The sequence below is a fragment of the Alexandromys fortis genome, unplaced genomic scaffold, assembly GCF_014885135.2.
Source record: "Alexandromys fortis isolate MF-2015 unplaced genomic scaffold, M_Fortis_MF-2015_v1.1 scaffold_70, whole genome shotgun sequence".
Lineage (NCBI taxonomy): Eukaryota > Metazoa > Chordata > Mammalia > Rodentia > Cricetidae > Alexandromys > Alexandromys fortis.
In genome coordinates this window covers 3,289,529-3,307,530 of record NW_026067955.1, presented here as the reverse complement: position 1 = coordinate 3,307,530, position 18,002 = coordinate 3,289,529, and the positions used below count along the sequence as shown (strand labels likewise).

Below are 18,002 nucleotides of genomic sequence, written 5' to 3'. Positions count from 1 at the left end.
CCCAGGCTTTTTCAGATCCAGGCCAGCTGGCCTTGGTGAGTTCCCGATAGAACATCCCCATTGTCTCAGTGTGTGGGTGTACCCCTCGCGGTCCTGAGTTCCTTGCTCATGCTCTCTCTCCTTCTGCTCCTGATTTGGACCTTGAGATTTCTGTCCGGTGCTCCACTATCCTGAGTGAGGTAAGCCAGACCCAAAAAGAGGAACATGGGATGTACTCACTCATATTTGGTTTCTAGCCATAAATAAAGGACATCGAGCCTATAATTAGTGATCCTAGAGAAGCTAAATAAGAAGGAGAACCCAAAGAAAAACATATAGGCATCCTCCTGAATCTTAACCTTCATCAGGCAATGAAAGGAGACAGAGACAGAGACCCACATTGGAGCATCTCCACTTTCTTTATGGAGGCATTTAGTGCTATGAACTTTCTTCTTAGCACTGCTTTCATTGTGTTCCATAGGTTTGGGTATGTTGTGAATTCATTCTTATTAAATTCTAGGAAGTCTTTAATTTCTTTCTTTATTTCTTCCTTGACACAAGGGTGATTCACTTGAACACTGTTCAATTTCCATGAGTTTGTAGGCTTTCTGTAATTTAGGTTGTTGAATTCTAACTTTAAGCCATGGTGGTCCAATAAGATACAGGGAATTATTCCTTTTTTTTTTTTTTTATGTATCTGTTGAGATTTGCTCTGTTACCGAGTATGTGGTCAGTTTTAGAGAAGGCTGCATGAGGTGCTGAGAAGAAGGCATATTCTTTTGTGTTTGGGTCAAATGTTCTATAGATGTCTGTTAAGTCTATTTGAGTCCTGACATCTGTTAGTTCTCTTATTTCTCTGTTAAGTTTTTGTCTGGCAGACCTGTCCATTGGTGAGAGTGCGGTGTTAAAGTCTCCTGCTATTAGTTTGTGGGGTTTGATGTACAATTTAAGACTTCTTTGTTTCCCTCCCTCCCTCCTTCCGTTCTTTCTTTCTTTCTTTCTTTCTTTCTTTCTTTCTTTCTTTCTTTCTTTCTTTCTTTCTTATCAAGACAGAGTTTCTCTGTAGCTTTGGTTCCTGTCCTGGAACTAGCTCTTGTAGACCAGGCTGGCCCTGAACTCACAGAGATCCGCCTATCTCTGCCTCCCAAGTGCTGGGATTAAAGGTATGTGCCACCACTGCCCAGCTCACCCACTTGTTTCTTAGGTCCATTTGATTGGAAAATATTTTACTTTGAGGTAATGTCTGCCTTTGAGGTTAAGGTGTGTTTCTTGTATGCAGCAGAAGGATGAATCCTGTTTTCATATCCATTCTGTTAGCCTGAGTCTTTTTATAGGTGAATCAAGTCCATTGATATTAAGAGATGTTAATGACCAGTGATTGTTAATTCCTATTAGTTTTTAGTGGTAGTGTTTTAGTGTGTTTTCCTTCTTTGGGGATGGCTGGCATGAGGTTATCTTTTGTTTTCATGGGTGCAGCTAACTTCCTTGGGTTAGGCTGGGTTTGTGGATAGTCCAGGACCACCTGCCCAGGGCATCACTGCCCATGGTGTGCTGGGTTCTTCCTCATCAGCCATCAATCAGAAAATCAAAGCCCCACTGACTCCCCTGTAGGGCTATCTGGTGCAGGCATTTTCTCAGTTGAGGTTCCCTCTTCCCAGATGAACCTAACCAGCAGTCTGTGTAACCACAGAGGTGACCTTGAATTCCTACCTTTGGAGTGGTGAGATTGCAGGCATGTACCACTGTGTCCTACTTATGCTATGCCAGAGCTCAAACCCAGGGTCTCATGCTTTCTAGGCAAGAATTCTACCAAGTGATCATATCCCCAGTCTCCATGTAGCTTTTAAGTTCAAGAAAAAACAGCAAAGTTAAAAATTATATGCTCACCAAAATTGCAAATTCATAGACTATAACTACAAAAAAAATCATGGTAGGGTGTAAAAGTAGAAATTTTATTTGCTGTGTTGAGACCTTTAAAAACTCCTTTCCTTCTTCAGACTGTCCAATGCGGAAGGGCTAAGAGTTTTCTACAACTGTAAGGCATACTTGAAAACAGACAGAAAGTAAATTGGTGGCTGCCAGGCTCTGGAGGAAGGAGGAACATGAAGAGCTAACAGGCATGAGGTTCCTTTCTGGGATAATGAAAATATTTTGAAATTTTTTTGTGGCAATTGGTTCTACAATCTATGAGTATACTCACCCCACTTTGGTCGAAACAGTTAATTTTATGTTATGTGAAGTTTATCTCCATAAAAATAGGTGGAAGAGCCAGGACTGACTCCACAGAGCTGAGGTCACCCATACCTCATCTTTGTTCTTTTTTTTTTTAATAGTAAAGGGCAATCGCAAGTGCGAGTTGAACTGCCAAGCAACCGGCTACCGCTTCTACGTGCGCCAAGCTGAGAAGGTCATTGATGGCACCCCCTGTGATCAGAACGGCACTGCCATCTGTGTCTCGGGACAGTGCAAGGTAAGGGCCACCGGGCTTGGGAGTCTGTGGTGCGGGTATTTAACCTGGGGCCGATGGTTTCACAGGGCGGAGGTGAGCCAGCTTGGCGGCTCAGAGTGTTTGATCTTTGAGAGCAGCGCCGTGTCATGCTAGCATTTCAATCATTAACCGATTTATTTGCACACGGCATACTTCATAGGGGCCTTGACACTTGACACTGTCTTTCCTGGTGATGTCTGGTGCTCCTTCTCCACCTATGAAGTCGAGGTTGTAGAAAGGGCATGGCTGTCTTAGTTGGAAATGGACGGCGCCAATGTGTGAATGGTATTTTAAGAGACTGGTCTATTTTATTTTGCCTTCCCCATTCGAGGCAAGCTTCCAGAGGAAAGTTGTTGAGCGCCTTTAATAGCAGAAGGCGAACTTTAAACAAGAAGTTTCCCACCTCCTCAACCTTCTGAAATCTACTCTATGAATTCTCACCACACATTCTGTGGGGGCAGATTTAGTTAAAAACATGCATCTTACTAAGAGAGCACAGACTTCATAACTGCATGTGTCTCTACCTGGCCCTCTGTCCTCCTTTCGTCTACCAATGGACCTCTGAAGCCAAGGCCTAATTGTTGTCCCTGCAAAATGGGCTGCAATGCTCTTTCAGTTAGCGCGCCAAAGATGGCCTGATTGGCTTTCATCCAAGGAGAAACCCTTTGGCTATAACGTTTTTGAATGTAAATTTCTGTGTGTTTAATACTAAAGTGAATAAAGTATAATTTATATATCTCTATGTACATCCTCCTCCCTCATTGCCTTCCAAAACAAAAACGCAACCAACCCTTCTGTATAAGTATTCGTGTGTATGAATGCAGATGCAAGCCTCTTCCACAGCACATGCGTGGAGTAGAGGATAAAGTCAGTCTATCTTTTACCTTGTTTGGAGAGAGGGTTCTGTGTTCTGCTGGTATTCCATCCAGCCTTGCTGGTCCAAGCTTCCTGGGATTCTCCTGCCTCCACCTCCCATCTCACCATGGGATTACTGTACTCCCACACTTGGCATTTTGTGGACAGTGAGAATCCAAATTCAGACCCCTGCTTGCATAGCAGGTGATTTACCCACTGAACCATCTCTCCAATGCCCACCCCCAGTGGCTTAGAAACTTCTCTTTTATTTTAAAAGAGCAACTTGTTGGTATGAATTCTGTCGAGTTTAGCCTCAGTGACCCATGGTCACAAAGATTCCTGCAGTCTCAGTTTCCCGAATTATATTACAATATTAATCTTCAGAGGAGATGCATCCATCGGTGCTGTTTCCATGAGAAAGTTTCAAATAAAATGTAACAGCATTGGTCATATCAGGTGGAGAATGAAGGCAGTTGAGAATGACGGAGACAGAGGCTCTCCTTGATTTCCCATGTGAATGAAATGTTTTTGGAGGAGCCAAACCTGTAATGGTTTTTTCTTTGGTCTGCCAGCTCCTGAATAATGACACAGAGACTTTTTATTAATTCCAAATCTTGGCCTTAGCTTTGGCTTATTCCCAGCTAACTCTTAAAACTTAAATTAACCTGTTTATGTTAATCTACATTCTGCCATGTAACTCGTTCCCTCTCCTCAGTACCGTATCTCTGACTTCCTCCATGTCTAGCTGGTAAATCTCTGGCACCTAGATTCTTTCCCAGATATTCTCTCTCTCCCTGGAAGTCCCGCCTATCCTCTTTTGCCTAGCTATTGGTCATTCAGCTCTTCATTAAACCAATCAGAAGGTGCCTTAGGCAGGTGAGGTTAAACAGACACACCTTCATGCAGTGTACAAAAAGATTTTCCTGACACAAACATCCCAGGAGTCGGTGCTCTGTGAAGAACAGACTACTTCAGCATCCCATCAGGGCAAGCATTAGCACTGCGCAAGCCAGCAAAGAACCCTCTGGTGTGCTATGTGCTGAGTCCTGTACTATATGCTGTGTGTGTGTGCGTGCGTGTGCGTGCGTGTGTGTGTTACATGCATTTAGATGCTGGAGGTTGACAAGCCTACCTTTCTCAGTTGCTCTCTGCCTTCATTTTTGAGACAAGATCGTTCCCTTAACCAGGAACTCACTGTTTGAAAGGCTAAGCTAGGCTAGTGGTGGTTCCAGTTGAGCTCCTATCTCTGCCTCCCCAGCCCTGGGGCTAATAGGCACACACCCATTTCTCTGTTCATTTGTTCTAAATTGTCTCTTCTCTTTTGCTTACCAGCTTTGGTTAGTGGATTCTGCTACAAACACACCCACGCACACACACGCATGCACACGCACACACACACACTTTTTTTCTTCTGTGAGTATGTGTATTTGGTATGCATTTAAGAGGCTAGAGGGCAACTTGGAAGAATAGTTCCCTCCTTCTGCCATGTGGTTTCCGGAGGATGGAACTCAGATCCAGAGGTTCGGCAGTAAGCATCTTTCAGCCACTGAGCCGTCTTGCCAGCCTCTTGGAGGCTCTGCATAGAATCGTACCTGACTAATAGAACTGGGTGATCTGTTCTAGACAGTTGCATCCATGATTCAGCCTCGAGAAGGTTGGAAGGCTTCTCATTTACTTGAATTTCAGGCTTAGGTGCCCCACTGGGGACTCCCTTTGATTGCTGCTCCAGCAAATGCTTCTAATGGAACCAAGTGCTGGTGACATTAAAAGGCCATCATGCTATGTCAACGGTGCCTGGGCACCTCAACCAGAAAGACAATTATATATGATGTGTGTGTGTTATATGTAATCATATGTATTTTATCTTCAGTGCTTAATTTTTAAAAATTATTCAATAAATTTTCTTCAATACATGAATGAATAAGCAAACTGAGAAGTTGTCGGTGAACCTCTCCTTAACAGAACCAAGAATACGGTTAATAGGGGATCATAATTGCAGCCCTTGCTCAGCTCTCGGGACCTCCTAAAATCTGCATGATGTGAGTGGACCTGGCTGCAGGCTGATCCCGCAGGCTAGCAGGCGCCTCCTTGCTCCCTCGCTGCTCCTGTAGTATGCACCCTCTTGAAGCTTCCTACACAGTCTAAGGGGGTGGCCTGCCCTGAGAAAGGAAGAACTTTCTTTGAAGAGTACAAGAGTAGCTGTGCCCCCCTGCTAGAATCTTCAAACAAGCTCGGAAAGTCCTTGTGTGAAGCAGTGTATGGAAGCCTAGCTTCCAGGACTCCAGCAAACGAGGCATTGCCTGTGGCAATCTGCCTTCAAAGTGAAACTGAGCATAAACCTGATGAATTTCCCGGGTTGTATAGTTCTTTCTGTTGGGTATTCTTTCTCTCATTTTTAGCCACTTGGACGACTCCCTAACATGTTAAGTCTGTCTTGATTTCTTGATTAATATATTCTTGATTCTAATTATGTGTGTGCATGCGCACACACACATGCACACTTGAACATTATAGGGGTCTCTTGGGTTTTGTCTTCTTGCAGTGAAGAATTCAGTCTAGAGACATAGACAGAACAGAAGTTTACTGAACAAAGCAAGCACTTCAAGGAATCTGGGAAACAACCCGATGAGTTCTGTGTTGTGAATGTTAAAGTTTTTTATGGGTATTTATGTGGCAGGTTGTGTATTCACGCCAGAAGATGACCCTTTGCCTTCCCAGATCATGAGGGACAGGATTTCCCTTTTAGGCAATTTCCTCTCATGATCTTAGGGGAAGCGCACCAATGTAGTGCGCAAAGGAGTACAAGGATAGTGCGAATGATGCTTCAGTGAAATCCAAGTCTTTTGAGGGTACAGACCCTTCTGGGGTACATGTGTGTAGGAAGATGCTCCGGTGGCTTAGTCACTGTTTCGACAGGAGCATTGAGTCTGCAGCTTAAGTGAGACACGGCTGCCGTCTTCTTCAGGTATCTAACTCTTTGCCCACCAGGTGTCATATATAATTCTATATTATCCTCAGTACTACACATAATTATCCATTCAATAGCTAGTGGATCCCTGCCACACACTGGGGCTAGGCTTTGGCACTAAAACAATGGAAAAGACCAACACGGTTCCTACCATACTAGGCTTGAAGCCCAGAGGAAAAAGATAATAAAAAGCCTGTTGAGTGGCAAAAGAATTACAAAGTTGGAGGAGTTCTTGGCAGTTACCAGGGTCCTGAGAACATTAATAATTGTGGAAAGTCTCACTAAGTGGACTGTCACAGTGGGTGTCTGAGGAGCACAGGGTCCAGGTGACAAGAGGAGGCAGTATCATCGACCTCCAGCTGCCGGAATAGGAAGACCTGACTCACATGAGGTGTGCAGGGTCTGGCAGATGTTGAGGTGCCAGGTTTGTACTTACTTCTGCTCTCTGCCCATAGTTATTCTGGTCTCATGGTGGGGCTATCCTTAGCTAAGGGGACCCTTACATCTTCCTGAACCTGTGCTGGATTTAGCATTGGAAATCTCCACTACGTCATTGTCTAAGTCTCAACAGACTCCCCTGGAAACAGGATGACACAATGAGTCAGGAATAGAATATGAGGCCATCCTGGGTGTCCAATATGAAAACGGGTCTGTGGGTAAGATTGCGGACAGGATGCCCAGAGCTTCCCGTGTGGTCCTAATGGCCCCTCCGTGCATGAATGCATGAGGAAGAGCAAGGTTCGTGGCCCTTCCCATGGTTTTCTGAAGAGGTGGGGATCTTGCAGGGCTCTATCTAAATTGGCAGGGGTTGTACCTGTCACTTAGTACTAGGAAGAGGGGAAACATCCACTGAGGCCCTGCCCCTAAACCAAGCACAGCTGGCACTGTGGCTACCATCTGTCTGGATACTGGGGCTACCGTTTGTCCCAGCGCTGAGGCTACTATCTGTCCTGGTATAGGTACCGCTATACAATGCTCATTTGATACCATCACACCTGTAGGTACTACTGTCCCCAAGCCATGACATAAAGCATCAGGGGTTCAGAGACCTATGCAGGTCTGGACAGCCCATGCAGCCTATTTGGACTAAGGGGCTAATGGGCACTGTGAAAGGGTTGGTTTCCGCTTTCAGCTATAGTCTGGATTGAACGGGAATCAGAGCAGGGACTCAAGGCAGGAGTTTGCAAGCAGCAACGGAGGATGAGGCCATAGTGGGCTGCTGCTTACTGGCTTGTTTCCCAGAGCGTGCTCAGTTTGCTTCTGTATACCAGGACCATCTGCCCATGGGTGGCACTGTTCACATTGGACTGGACCCTCCCACATCAATCACTAATCAAGAAAATGCCCAACAGGTTTGCCCATAAACAGGCCCGTGTGATAGAAGCAATTTCTCGCTTGGGGTTGCTCTTTCTAGATGACTCTAGCTTGTGTGAGGTTGGCAAACACTAGCCAGCCCAGGTGAAGTAACCTGCTTCCTTTGGGTCCCTGTACATGTCCTTGCAGAAGCAACATGTGTCAGCTACTAGTAACTTGGATTGTACTCTTATTGCTATGGGCATAGTGTTCTTAGCACAGTGATGGCCAGAGTGGGGCCTGGCTTGGATGTCTTGGTGAAGATGTGAAGGGGACATATGTCATCTCAACACCATCTTTAGGCACCCCCTATAAATTTCTGTGAAAGTTTGAGTGAATCAAGTATCACTTTACCACCACAAATTTGGTGGGAAACCACTGGAAAGACAGGCAGGAGTAATGCACACCTCGATAGACATCAACATTGGAGGACAAACATATAGGACACTATTTTTCATTTTGCTCTTTTTTATACAGGGTCTTGTCATTCCAGACTGGCCTTGAACTCCCTAAGTAGCTAAGGATGACCTTGACTTCTGCTCCTCCCGACTCCACCTCCCCAGTCCTGGCATTACAGGCATACACCCCCACACTGTCTTGTGTGGTGCTGGATGGCTAACCTAGGACTTCATGCTTTTATAACCATATTTTGTGTTTTTGGTAGTCAGACATTTATCTAATTTAAGCATCAAAAATATTACCCTTCCCATCCTGCAAGAGGAAAGATATCTTTTGATAAACATCTTCATGAAGACAGGTTTTTATTCATCTGCTTGACAATTGGTATTTTATTGTTTTTTCTTTCAAAAGTTTTTGCATTTATTTATTTACTGTGTGTTTACGTGTCTCTGTGTATGCATGCATGTGCCAGAGCTCGCACACGTGGAAGCTGTGAACAACCTGCGGAGTCAGTTCTCTCCTTTCATCAGGTGGGTCCTGGGGACTGAACTCAGGTCATCAGACTTGGTGGCAAGCGCCTTTACCCCCTGAGGCATCTCTCCAACTCTCACGCGTTATCATTTCTCCTTCCACTCAATACATCCTGCACAAACTACCTCACACCGACCGTGCTTTTCTTCCTTACCTCGTGTTGGGGGAGCTTCTCGTCTCAGCATCTAAAGCACGCCTCCCTTCATTTTACACTCGTGCGGTTCGGATGGTGTAAGGAAAGCATGGTACGTCGCACGAAGTCTTTGACCTTTAGCAGCAATGCCATAACAAATGCATGTGTCTGGGTTCCTTCACGCATTTACAAGCAGCTGATAAACCCTCGGAAGCAACGTAAGAGTGTCTACTTATCCTGGGCTGGAAGGATGTCTCGGCCATTAAGAGCTCTTGCTCCAGAGCTTGGTACCCAGTATGCATATTATATGACTCGTCCCTGCCTAGAACTCCAACCCTTTCTATTCTCTATGCACATCCACATTTGTGTCATATGTGTGTGCGTGCGCATGTGTGAACACATACACACAAAATAAATCTTTTTTTTAAATGATGTGTATGGTGAATTTGCAATGTTAATAGTTGCTGCATGGCAAATGGCTCCCTAGTGTGATTGGCAGGGACGCCACTCCTACCACCAACAAATGAAGCCATTTTTCATAGCCAATTGGACTTTTGCCACTCTGATGCATGGTACCTCTAGTCAATTTTATTTCTCTGTGGGATAGTATGCTTTCACACCTTTAAGGACCTAATGTGAGTGAGGTACCTGGGATATGAAGCTTGAGGAGGCATTGGCTGATTGGCAAGACTTAATGTATACCCCAGCGTCCTGACTTGCCTGGTCTTGGGTCCAGCCTGCATGAACCCTCCTGACCCAGGCATCACTGTTTACATTCCTCTAGATGACCTGTCCTCTTGCATCCTCTGCTTGTTCCTTTATTCAGCTATGGACCGTTTCCTTCAGCAGTAGGGATGTTTCATACACCAGACATTTCTTTTCTATGTTTTACATTGCAAGAATACTTTTAGGGGTGAGGCTAGATAGCCTATTGACCTGGTCCTTTGCTGATGGGATTTTCTTTATTTTCATGCAGAAGTTTTAATTTTTTTTTTTTTTGGTTTTTCGAGACAGGGTTTCTCTGTGGTTTTGGAGCCTGTCCTGGAACTAGCTCTTGTAGACCAGGCTGGTCTTGAACTCACAGAGATCCACCTGCCTCTGCCTCCCGAGTGCTGGGATTAAAGGCATGCGCCACCACTGCCCGGCATACTTGTAACTTCTTACAGTTTTAAATTTTTAACATGGGGAATTTATCATTTTTTTTATTTATTATGTATACAATATTCTGTCTGCATGTATGCCTGCAGGCCAGAAGAGAGCACCAGACCTCATTACAGATGGTTGTGAACCACCATGTGGTTGCTGGGAATTGAACTCAAGACCTTTGGAAGAGCAGGCAATGCTCTTAACCACTGAGCCATCTCTCCAGCCCAGTTTATCAGGTTTTTATGTCATAGATCTTCTACACTGTGAAATTATAAAGAATTCTCAAGCTGGGTATGGTGGTACACGTTTCTAATTTTAGCCCTCAGGAGTCTGAGGCAGGGGGATCCGGAGGCTGAGGCCAGCCTGGATATGTAGTGAGACTTTCTCTGCTGTGTTTCTGATAGTAATGTATGGTTCTATGCATTTACATTCTTATATTTTTTTATGAATCCAATTGGAATGTATCCTACGTGTCTCATGAGGTGTGGATTTTATTTTGCTGTTTTTCAGGTGGCTGCTCAGTTACACTTACTGTTGTTGATGGTCTTTGAGATTTTGCCGCTGTAGATGCATAAATGTTTTGGACTTTCTATGCTACTCTGTTAGACTGTTTGTTTATTCAGACACATACACTATATGTTTTGAAAGAGAAATAAAACACACAGGCATGTATGGTTAGGAAAGACAGCCTGCTCTGCTCTGCCACTGGGGTTCTGTAAAATTTGAAATCCTCCTGTCTCAGCCTCCTGAGTGCTCAGAATACAGGTGAACCAACCTGGCTGCAAACCTTTTTGTTTATATTGTATTTTTTACTTGATTTTGGGAAATGATTTTCCCAAGGCTTTTAGGACGATCATGGCAAGAATTACAACAATTCCAGATGGCAAAATGAGAGTAGGTTAGAGCAAAGGTCAGTGGGAAGTTGGGACTATATATAATTCTTGATTTCAGAACTAACTAGATTTGTAGGGTGGGAAATCACTGCTCCCTGGACAGCATGGCTCTGCCCTTGAAGTCGTTTCCTGCCTTTCAGTGAACAGCAGGATCTTCTTATGTTATATTCTATTTCATATGGACCACATTTTTACAAAGACTTATTTATTTTTATTGTATGTGTATGGGCATTTTTCCCTACATGTATGCCCACGTCCTGTGCATGTCTGGTACCTTGGGAGCCAGAAGAGAGCATCGATCCCTGGGACTGGTTGTGGGGTGCTGGGAACTGACCTGGGCCCTCTGGGAGAGTGCTAGGAACTCCTAACTTCTGAGTCATCTCTCTGGCTCCAGCATCCCTTCAGTTTTTAGGCGCATCAACCTGTCCTCTGATGACTCGGAAAGTCCTCCCCTCCTACTTTCCCTTCTACACTTCCTGGTGAAATGCAAGGCATGACCTGGGCGTCTTCTCCACTCGTCTCCTCACATCCTAAGTGGAGGGCCTGAGGAAAGGGTTGTTGCCCTGACTCCACAATAAGAAATGGCCATCAGTGATGGCCAGCGGCTCTGTTAAAGAGCTGAAGGCGGCATGGGTCCATCCAAGCATCTGATTTCCAGTTACAGCCTTGTGTTCCCATAACAAATCCTCCTGTCTCTGTGTCTCCTGTGTGAGCTGTGAGAAACCGTTCATGGGTGAAGTAGCCGGGGAGGAGGCTGTGAGTGCCCATGTATGCTCACACATCTACACGTGCGTGTAAAGGCCAGAGGGCACGCTCAGGAGTTGTTCTGTCCTCGAGGGTTGTTCCTCGGATGCTGTCCACCCTGTGTCTGAGACAGGATCTCTCTCAGTGGCGTGCCTCACTGGGTAGGCTAGACTAGCTGAGCAGCGAGTCCCAGGGATCCATCCACCTCTCTCCGTGTTACCAGTGCTGGAGGAACTACATGCACATGCCGCCACACTGAGGACCAGACGTGGGTCCTCATTCCTGCAAGGTGAGGCTCACTTCCAAACCCAAAGCATGCCCATCCTCATTGCGCTCCTAGTCAGTCTCTAGGAGTCTAACTTAAATACTTAATGTGTGTACGACTTGGATCTTCAAATACATTATAAAAATAAAACACAGTGCCTGCTGGGTTAATGGCGCGTCACGTACCTTGATGGTAGGAAAGAATTTAATAAAAGCAAATATTTGATTCTCTCAGACTGCAACTGGGATCCTGTAATGTTTTATCGGAAGCCCGTGTCTTACCGTGGGTTTCAGCCTTTGTAGATAGGTCAGATCATGTCGCACTTTGCCTAGGACTTTGGGTGCTGAAGGCAAAGTTTCCAGGGTTGTTGTGGAAAGCTTTCTCGAACTGGTTGATAGTGACATCTAGTGGTCAATAGCGGGATTGCATGAGCTTTAGAGCAGGCCAGAAGGAGTCTATCATACATTACTGTTTTCATTGGGAGGTGGCAATAGACTAAACAGAACAGGATGAAATAAATGGAACTAGAGTTCTGCGGTTAAGAACTAGAAGAGTGAATTCTCCTTACGACAACATCAAGAGCCTTGAACAGCACCCAGCTACTTTATGCACAGAAAAAAAAACTGTTGCCCGAACTTAATTCTAAATTAGTAAGTTGTTTGTTTGTTTAAGATCAGCCTTATGTTAGCACTTCCCCAACGAGATATCGGTATAAACATATTATTCATGTGCCTCGAATGTGTCCCACATGCCTCTGAGGATCAATCTGTAAACTTGGGCGGCTCACACCACTGCCTACAGTTTCTGAAGAATTAAAGGAAGCTGTTTGCCGTGGGAAGGGCTGGGATCAGCAGGGTGTGGAGACTGAGTCCTGGGTGACCATGCCAAGGGTGATGGTGGTGGCGATGGCGGCAGTAATAGTGATGTCAGGCAAGCGGTGGTGTGAGAATGTGGCCAGGTTCATCTATGTGGGTAGCAGCGACCGTGGTGGCTCGGTATGGACATTGCCCTGGGTGTTGTGACTGGATTCTGGAACCTCAGACTGGATTCAGGAACCACTTTATGATATAAGGAGACATAAGGAATTGTGAGCCTCAGATAAAGGGAGCCACCTGCTTCTGAGTCTCTGGAGGAGAGAAGGCTACTGTGGGGGAGGGGGAGGAATTTAGACAGAAGACTTGAGTAGCCATGGAGAGTGTCCACCTGCCCTGAGAGGACAGCATGACATTCAGGAGGGATTCCTCAGCTGCCCTTCCCAGGCTGGGTCTCCTCTGTTAAGTCACATGACTGCTCTGAGCCTCATTTTTCCCTTCTATAAAGAGGGGTTGGTTACAGCGCTGGCCCTACAGGGTTGTGAGAATTAAACCGGAAGATGCATGTGAGCCTCTTGGCACGTGAGCCCCTTGGCACTCTGGCTTGTTCCAGAGGACAGTTCCTCTGACTCCTCGGCCCTCCAGGTAGCAATTCCCTTGGCTTAGATGTTTTCTTCCTTTGTCTTTCTCACAGGTAACTTGTCAGGGCAGTGTCCCTGAGCCTGGCTGGCATCCCCAGCCTCAGCTTCTGGGTTTCCCACCCTCTTTTCTCTCTCTCTCTCTCTCTCTCTCTCTCTCTCTCTCTCTCTCTCACATGCTCGCACACAGATTTCACACACACCTGAGCACCCTGCTAAGCAGTTTGAGGACAGAACATTGACCTTAAGATCAGTGTTGACAGAACTGACTAATACGTATAAACTGTTGATGGAATCCATTAATATGCAGAAGATACAGACTCCAGACAGCAGACACGGGGAGGCTGGTATTAACCCTCTGGGGTTTTCCTTTACTTTTCTATATACTTTTCCTATACTCTTCCTGTATATTTGAAGTCTTTCAAAGTACAAAATTGGGTGGGAGAAAAGTGGAAGATTTTCTATTTTTCTTACTGAATTTGCAGTGTTTCTTTAGTGGAGGAGGTTGGACCGGAGCCCCGACTCCTGTCCTGTGTTCCTTCCCTCTTTCTTGTCTGACTTCCCTGGCTTCTCAGAAATACTGTCCAGAACAAGAAGGTGAATGGCAACACTGTCCCTTCTGCCCCAGGGTCCCTCAACCCAGGCTGCCCCGCTGACCAGCTGGGTCTGAACTGTAAATAACAGGAAAACATTCGTTTATGTGCAAGAGGACTCCTGGCATTGCTAGGCCATTAACTTGGGCTAGGAAACGGCAATGCTGACTTTTGCTAGGAGGAAAAGGCCGTTCAGTTCTCAAGGAAGAAAACAACAACAACAAAACAGTGGTGTGAAGCCAAACCCCCAGCCCTTGCCAGTGTGTTCTCACTGTTGGGAGCCCCCTGCTGGCAATTTTCAGAACTGCACCATCCAGATTTTGTTTTTTCATTCTAAAGGCTTACAAGATGTACTTTTTTGCAAAGCTTTTTTTTTTTTTAAAGCTATATTCAAAGCCAGGTTCTGGCCATCCACTCTGAAGCACGTACCACTTAGCTAGCACACTCTGTGTTGAAGAATTAAGATTTCAAAATGTTCTAAGATGTGTAAAAGATGTTCTTGCTTATTTGTGCATTTGGAGGAGAAGAATGTCTGAGGCAAATGCTAGAGGGAAAGATAGGTACTTCTTGTCAGCTTGGAATCTGACAATCCCACAATCACCCCAGCTCAAGGCTTTGATCTTTAGCCAGTACAAGAAAGCACTAACACGCAGGGATGCAGCGCTGGAGAGAAGGCTTGTCTGGCGTGCAGGAAGCATTTCCAACACTGCATAGCACTGGGCATAGTAGTGGGTACCTGTGAACCCAGCACTATGGAGGTGGAGCCAGAGGATCAGGAATTCAAGGTCATCCTCCTGAAACAGAGTGTGTTCAAGGCCAACCTGGGCTACGTAAATGAGACCCTGTCTCAACGCCCTGACTAGGCAGCCAGGACAGAGTGGCGGACACCAGTGAGTGTCCAGGCTGAGTGTGACAGACTGATGAACTCGGTAGACGAGTGAAGAGGTGGAAGGGGATGTTTCTGCTAAGCACAGGCACGGACAAGATCATCCCTGCATCCCTTTGCTGCTAAGAGGCTACAAGTCAGGAGTTCTGAAGAATTCAACAGAAAATCTAACAAACCAGAGCAGAAATATAGCAAGAGAGTCAGTGTGTTTGTCCTCAGCAACCTAGTCCTCCCTCTGTCCTGGGCTCCACACTTAGCGATTCACCTCAACACACCTTGATTCACCTCCTCACCGCCTTGCATCAAATCCCGGTTCCTTATATTTATTCTCTCCTTGAACTTGCTCTTGAATTTCTGATCTTGACAAGAGGCATTGCCTCCTGCCGTCCCCCTGTTTTCTTTAGACAAGATCTTACTATGTGGCCCAGGCTGGCCTTGAACTCCTGATCCTCTTGCCCCTGCCTCTCAAGTGTTGGGTTCTAGGTGTGTACCACCATGTCTGGTTACACCTGCCATTCTCTATTGCCCCTTTTAGTTTGCATGTCTACCTCCCTGTGGATGCCCGAAGCACCTTAACCTTGCAAGGGATCTTGTCCTGTTCATCCTTGATCTTCCCACTGTCTCGCACAGTGAGTCAGAAAACAGTCCTCACACAGAAGACATGTTTAAATGACAAGTCGTGCACAAGACCACCTCGGGAAGCAGCAGGACTCTCCTCCCTTCATATAACCTGTCCGTTTCTTACCAGGTGTTCCTAGGTAGCCCCTACAGCCATCTAGCACAGGTGTGCCACCCCTATATTTGCCCAGAACCCACATTTTGACCCCATCAACTCCATTGGCAGGGGATTCTCTGTGCTAGGTCATTCTTCTGGTCAGTTCCAAATGGCAGTTGCAAGTAGGCAGCTTGATGCCCAAGTCATGAGGTCAAAACATGGGTCAGGAACATCATTTTAGTCATAGGCTCTTGTAGGATGATGTAGGATTCAGAGCTTACTTGTGACAGGCCTAGACTCCCGGTATTTTCTGTGTGAGTCAAAGCATTAAACACAAGATCCCCCACCTCCACCCTCACTCCCCTACCCCTGGCTCTGTAACACACTTATCTGTGCCTTACCCCATAGCAACAGCATGCAGAATAGCTCCACCCAGCTTCCAATGGGAACCTGAAGGCTTGGGGTAATTAAAACTGAACTTACACCTTTCATTACCCATCAAGCTCTCCAGAAGACAATAACCTTGACATCAGCGATGGGTTTGCTGCTGTTTGCCTGTTTGTTTCTCCGATTTCATGAACAACACCAGTCAGCCAGCCCAGATATATAAACATCAGCATAGATTTCTTCCTTCTGTCCCTTGGTGCATTAGTGATAAGACCCGGAAGGAATGTGCCCCTTAGCAGCTTTGTGTGTCCCTCCTCCTCTTTAAGTCTTCATCATCACTGTCTAGAGAAGAGGTGGCTTTCCTGGGCCTTCCTGTCTCTGAGGTTGCTCTTTCTTATACACACTTGCCAGTGCCATCTTATGAAATATGAATATAAACACATTGCTCTTCTGCTGATAAACTTGCAGACATTTCTGCACGGTCTTCCGTTCTCCCTTATTGTTCTGGGTCATTCCGTCCCGGCGAGCTTCCATCCTCTTCACTGGCCCGCTGCTAGTCACCTCCTTCCATCTCTCGGTCCTTCCAGCATGTCTGCTCCTGCTTCCTTCTAGAATGTCTTGGCATGCTGGCTGCAGGTACAGAAAATCCCACCCAAAAGCTTACACACTAAAGATTTGTTAACTCTCATGAGTCCTGCATGTATGTCTGTGTATCACATGTGTGTCTGGTACCAACAGTTATCAGAAAAGCATCAAATCCCCTGAAACTTGAATTACAGATGGTTATGAGCCTCCGTGTGGGTGCTGGGAATTGTACTCTCTTCCTCTGAAGAGCAGCCAGTGGTCCTAACCACTGAGCCATCTCTCCAGCCCCTCTCCAAAGAGTCTTAAACTGATTTAACTTCGCTATTTCTTCTGCTTGCTTGAAACCAAGTAACAACCATTTCGAGATGTCAGGTAGAAATGCCTGCACGTGACCCTTGTCATGCTTAGGCCACATGAGCCACTATTTTACTTCCCCTTCTGTTCCGATGACAAACACCATGGCCAAAAACAAATTAGGGGAGGAAAGAATTTATTTGGCTTTTCACTTCTAGGTCACACACAGTCCATTATTGAGGGAAGACAGGGAAGGAACGTGAAGCAAAAGCCATAGAAATCTGCTCATTCATAGGCTCATGACCAGTTAGTTCTCACATAGCCCAGGACTTCCTGCATAGGGAATGATGCCACCCATGGTGGGGATGCCCGCATCCCAAGCCAATTAACAATCCAGACGGCTGCCCTCCCTACTGCCCCAAGGCAGTCTGATCTGAGACTCCCTTCTCGATGTTTCTAAGCTGTGTCAAGCTGTCAGTTAAGGCTAACTAGGATGCTCACTGCCCTAAGAATATACACAACACGGTGGGAAGACTCAGGTCCAGAGAGATGTTATTTTTCCCAAGGCAACATCAGATATTTTGGTGGCACAGACCATTTAGGAAACATCTTATCCTTAATTCCCAGTAGAACTTTGGCAGCATTTGAGGAATGACCGATTTTAGTGTATACAAAAAAAAAAAAAAAACCCTAGCAGTTATAAAAAATTGGAGTTATTAACTTATTTTTCCATCCTTGCATGGCATAGTCTTCAAAAACAAAAGCTACAGTTACCTTCCATGCTAGATGCATGAAGGCTGTCAATAGTGTCCTTCCTGTTTTCTCTCCATAATTCTTGAAGCCTGAAGGAAACACTGCTTAGAGGAACCTGCAGTTACCACCACTCATCCCTAGAGGGCGATCACACATTGAGTGTGGATGACTTGACCTAGAAGAAACTCACAAATTTCTGAATAAAGGTGACGAAAAGTTCAATATTAGTGGCTTTCAGGTGCGGCTGGGTGGATGGATTTGGTTAAAGGAGAGGCGGTGAGAACTGAGGACTAACTGTAAACACAGCCAGTGATTGTGTAGACTCCATTCTTCTCCCTCACTGCAGCCGTGCAGGCAAACCAGGACATAGTGGGGCTGATTCTCCCGGTAGGGCCTCAGCACCACCCAAGGCACCACCCAGAGAACCCTGTTCCATCTGTCACATACCCTGACATGGCCGTCACATTCCAGATGGTGGGGACATATCTATCGTTAGCAGTTAAAGAATTGGATTTTAAATTCCTCTGTCAACATAAATAAACATCATTATCCAATACGACAGAGATGCAGTTTTTCTGGGGGTGT

General features: G+C 45.7%; 1 protein-coding gene across 1 annotated transcript in view; it reads left to right on the top strand.

Moving 5' to 3' along the window:
* Thsd4 (thrombospondin type 1 domain containing 4) overlaps positions 1-18,002 on the top strand; it is a 572,599-nt gene that overhangs the window by 283,815 nt on the left and 270,782 nt on the right. The window contains exon 7 of the mRNA XM_050151848.1: positions 2,313-2,449. Coding sequence (XP_050007805.1) covers positions 2,313-2,449 — 137 coding nt within the window. The remainder of the gene's footprint in view (positions 1-2,312; positions 2,450-18,002) is intronic.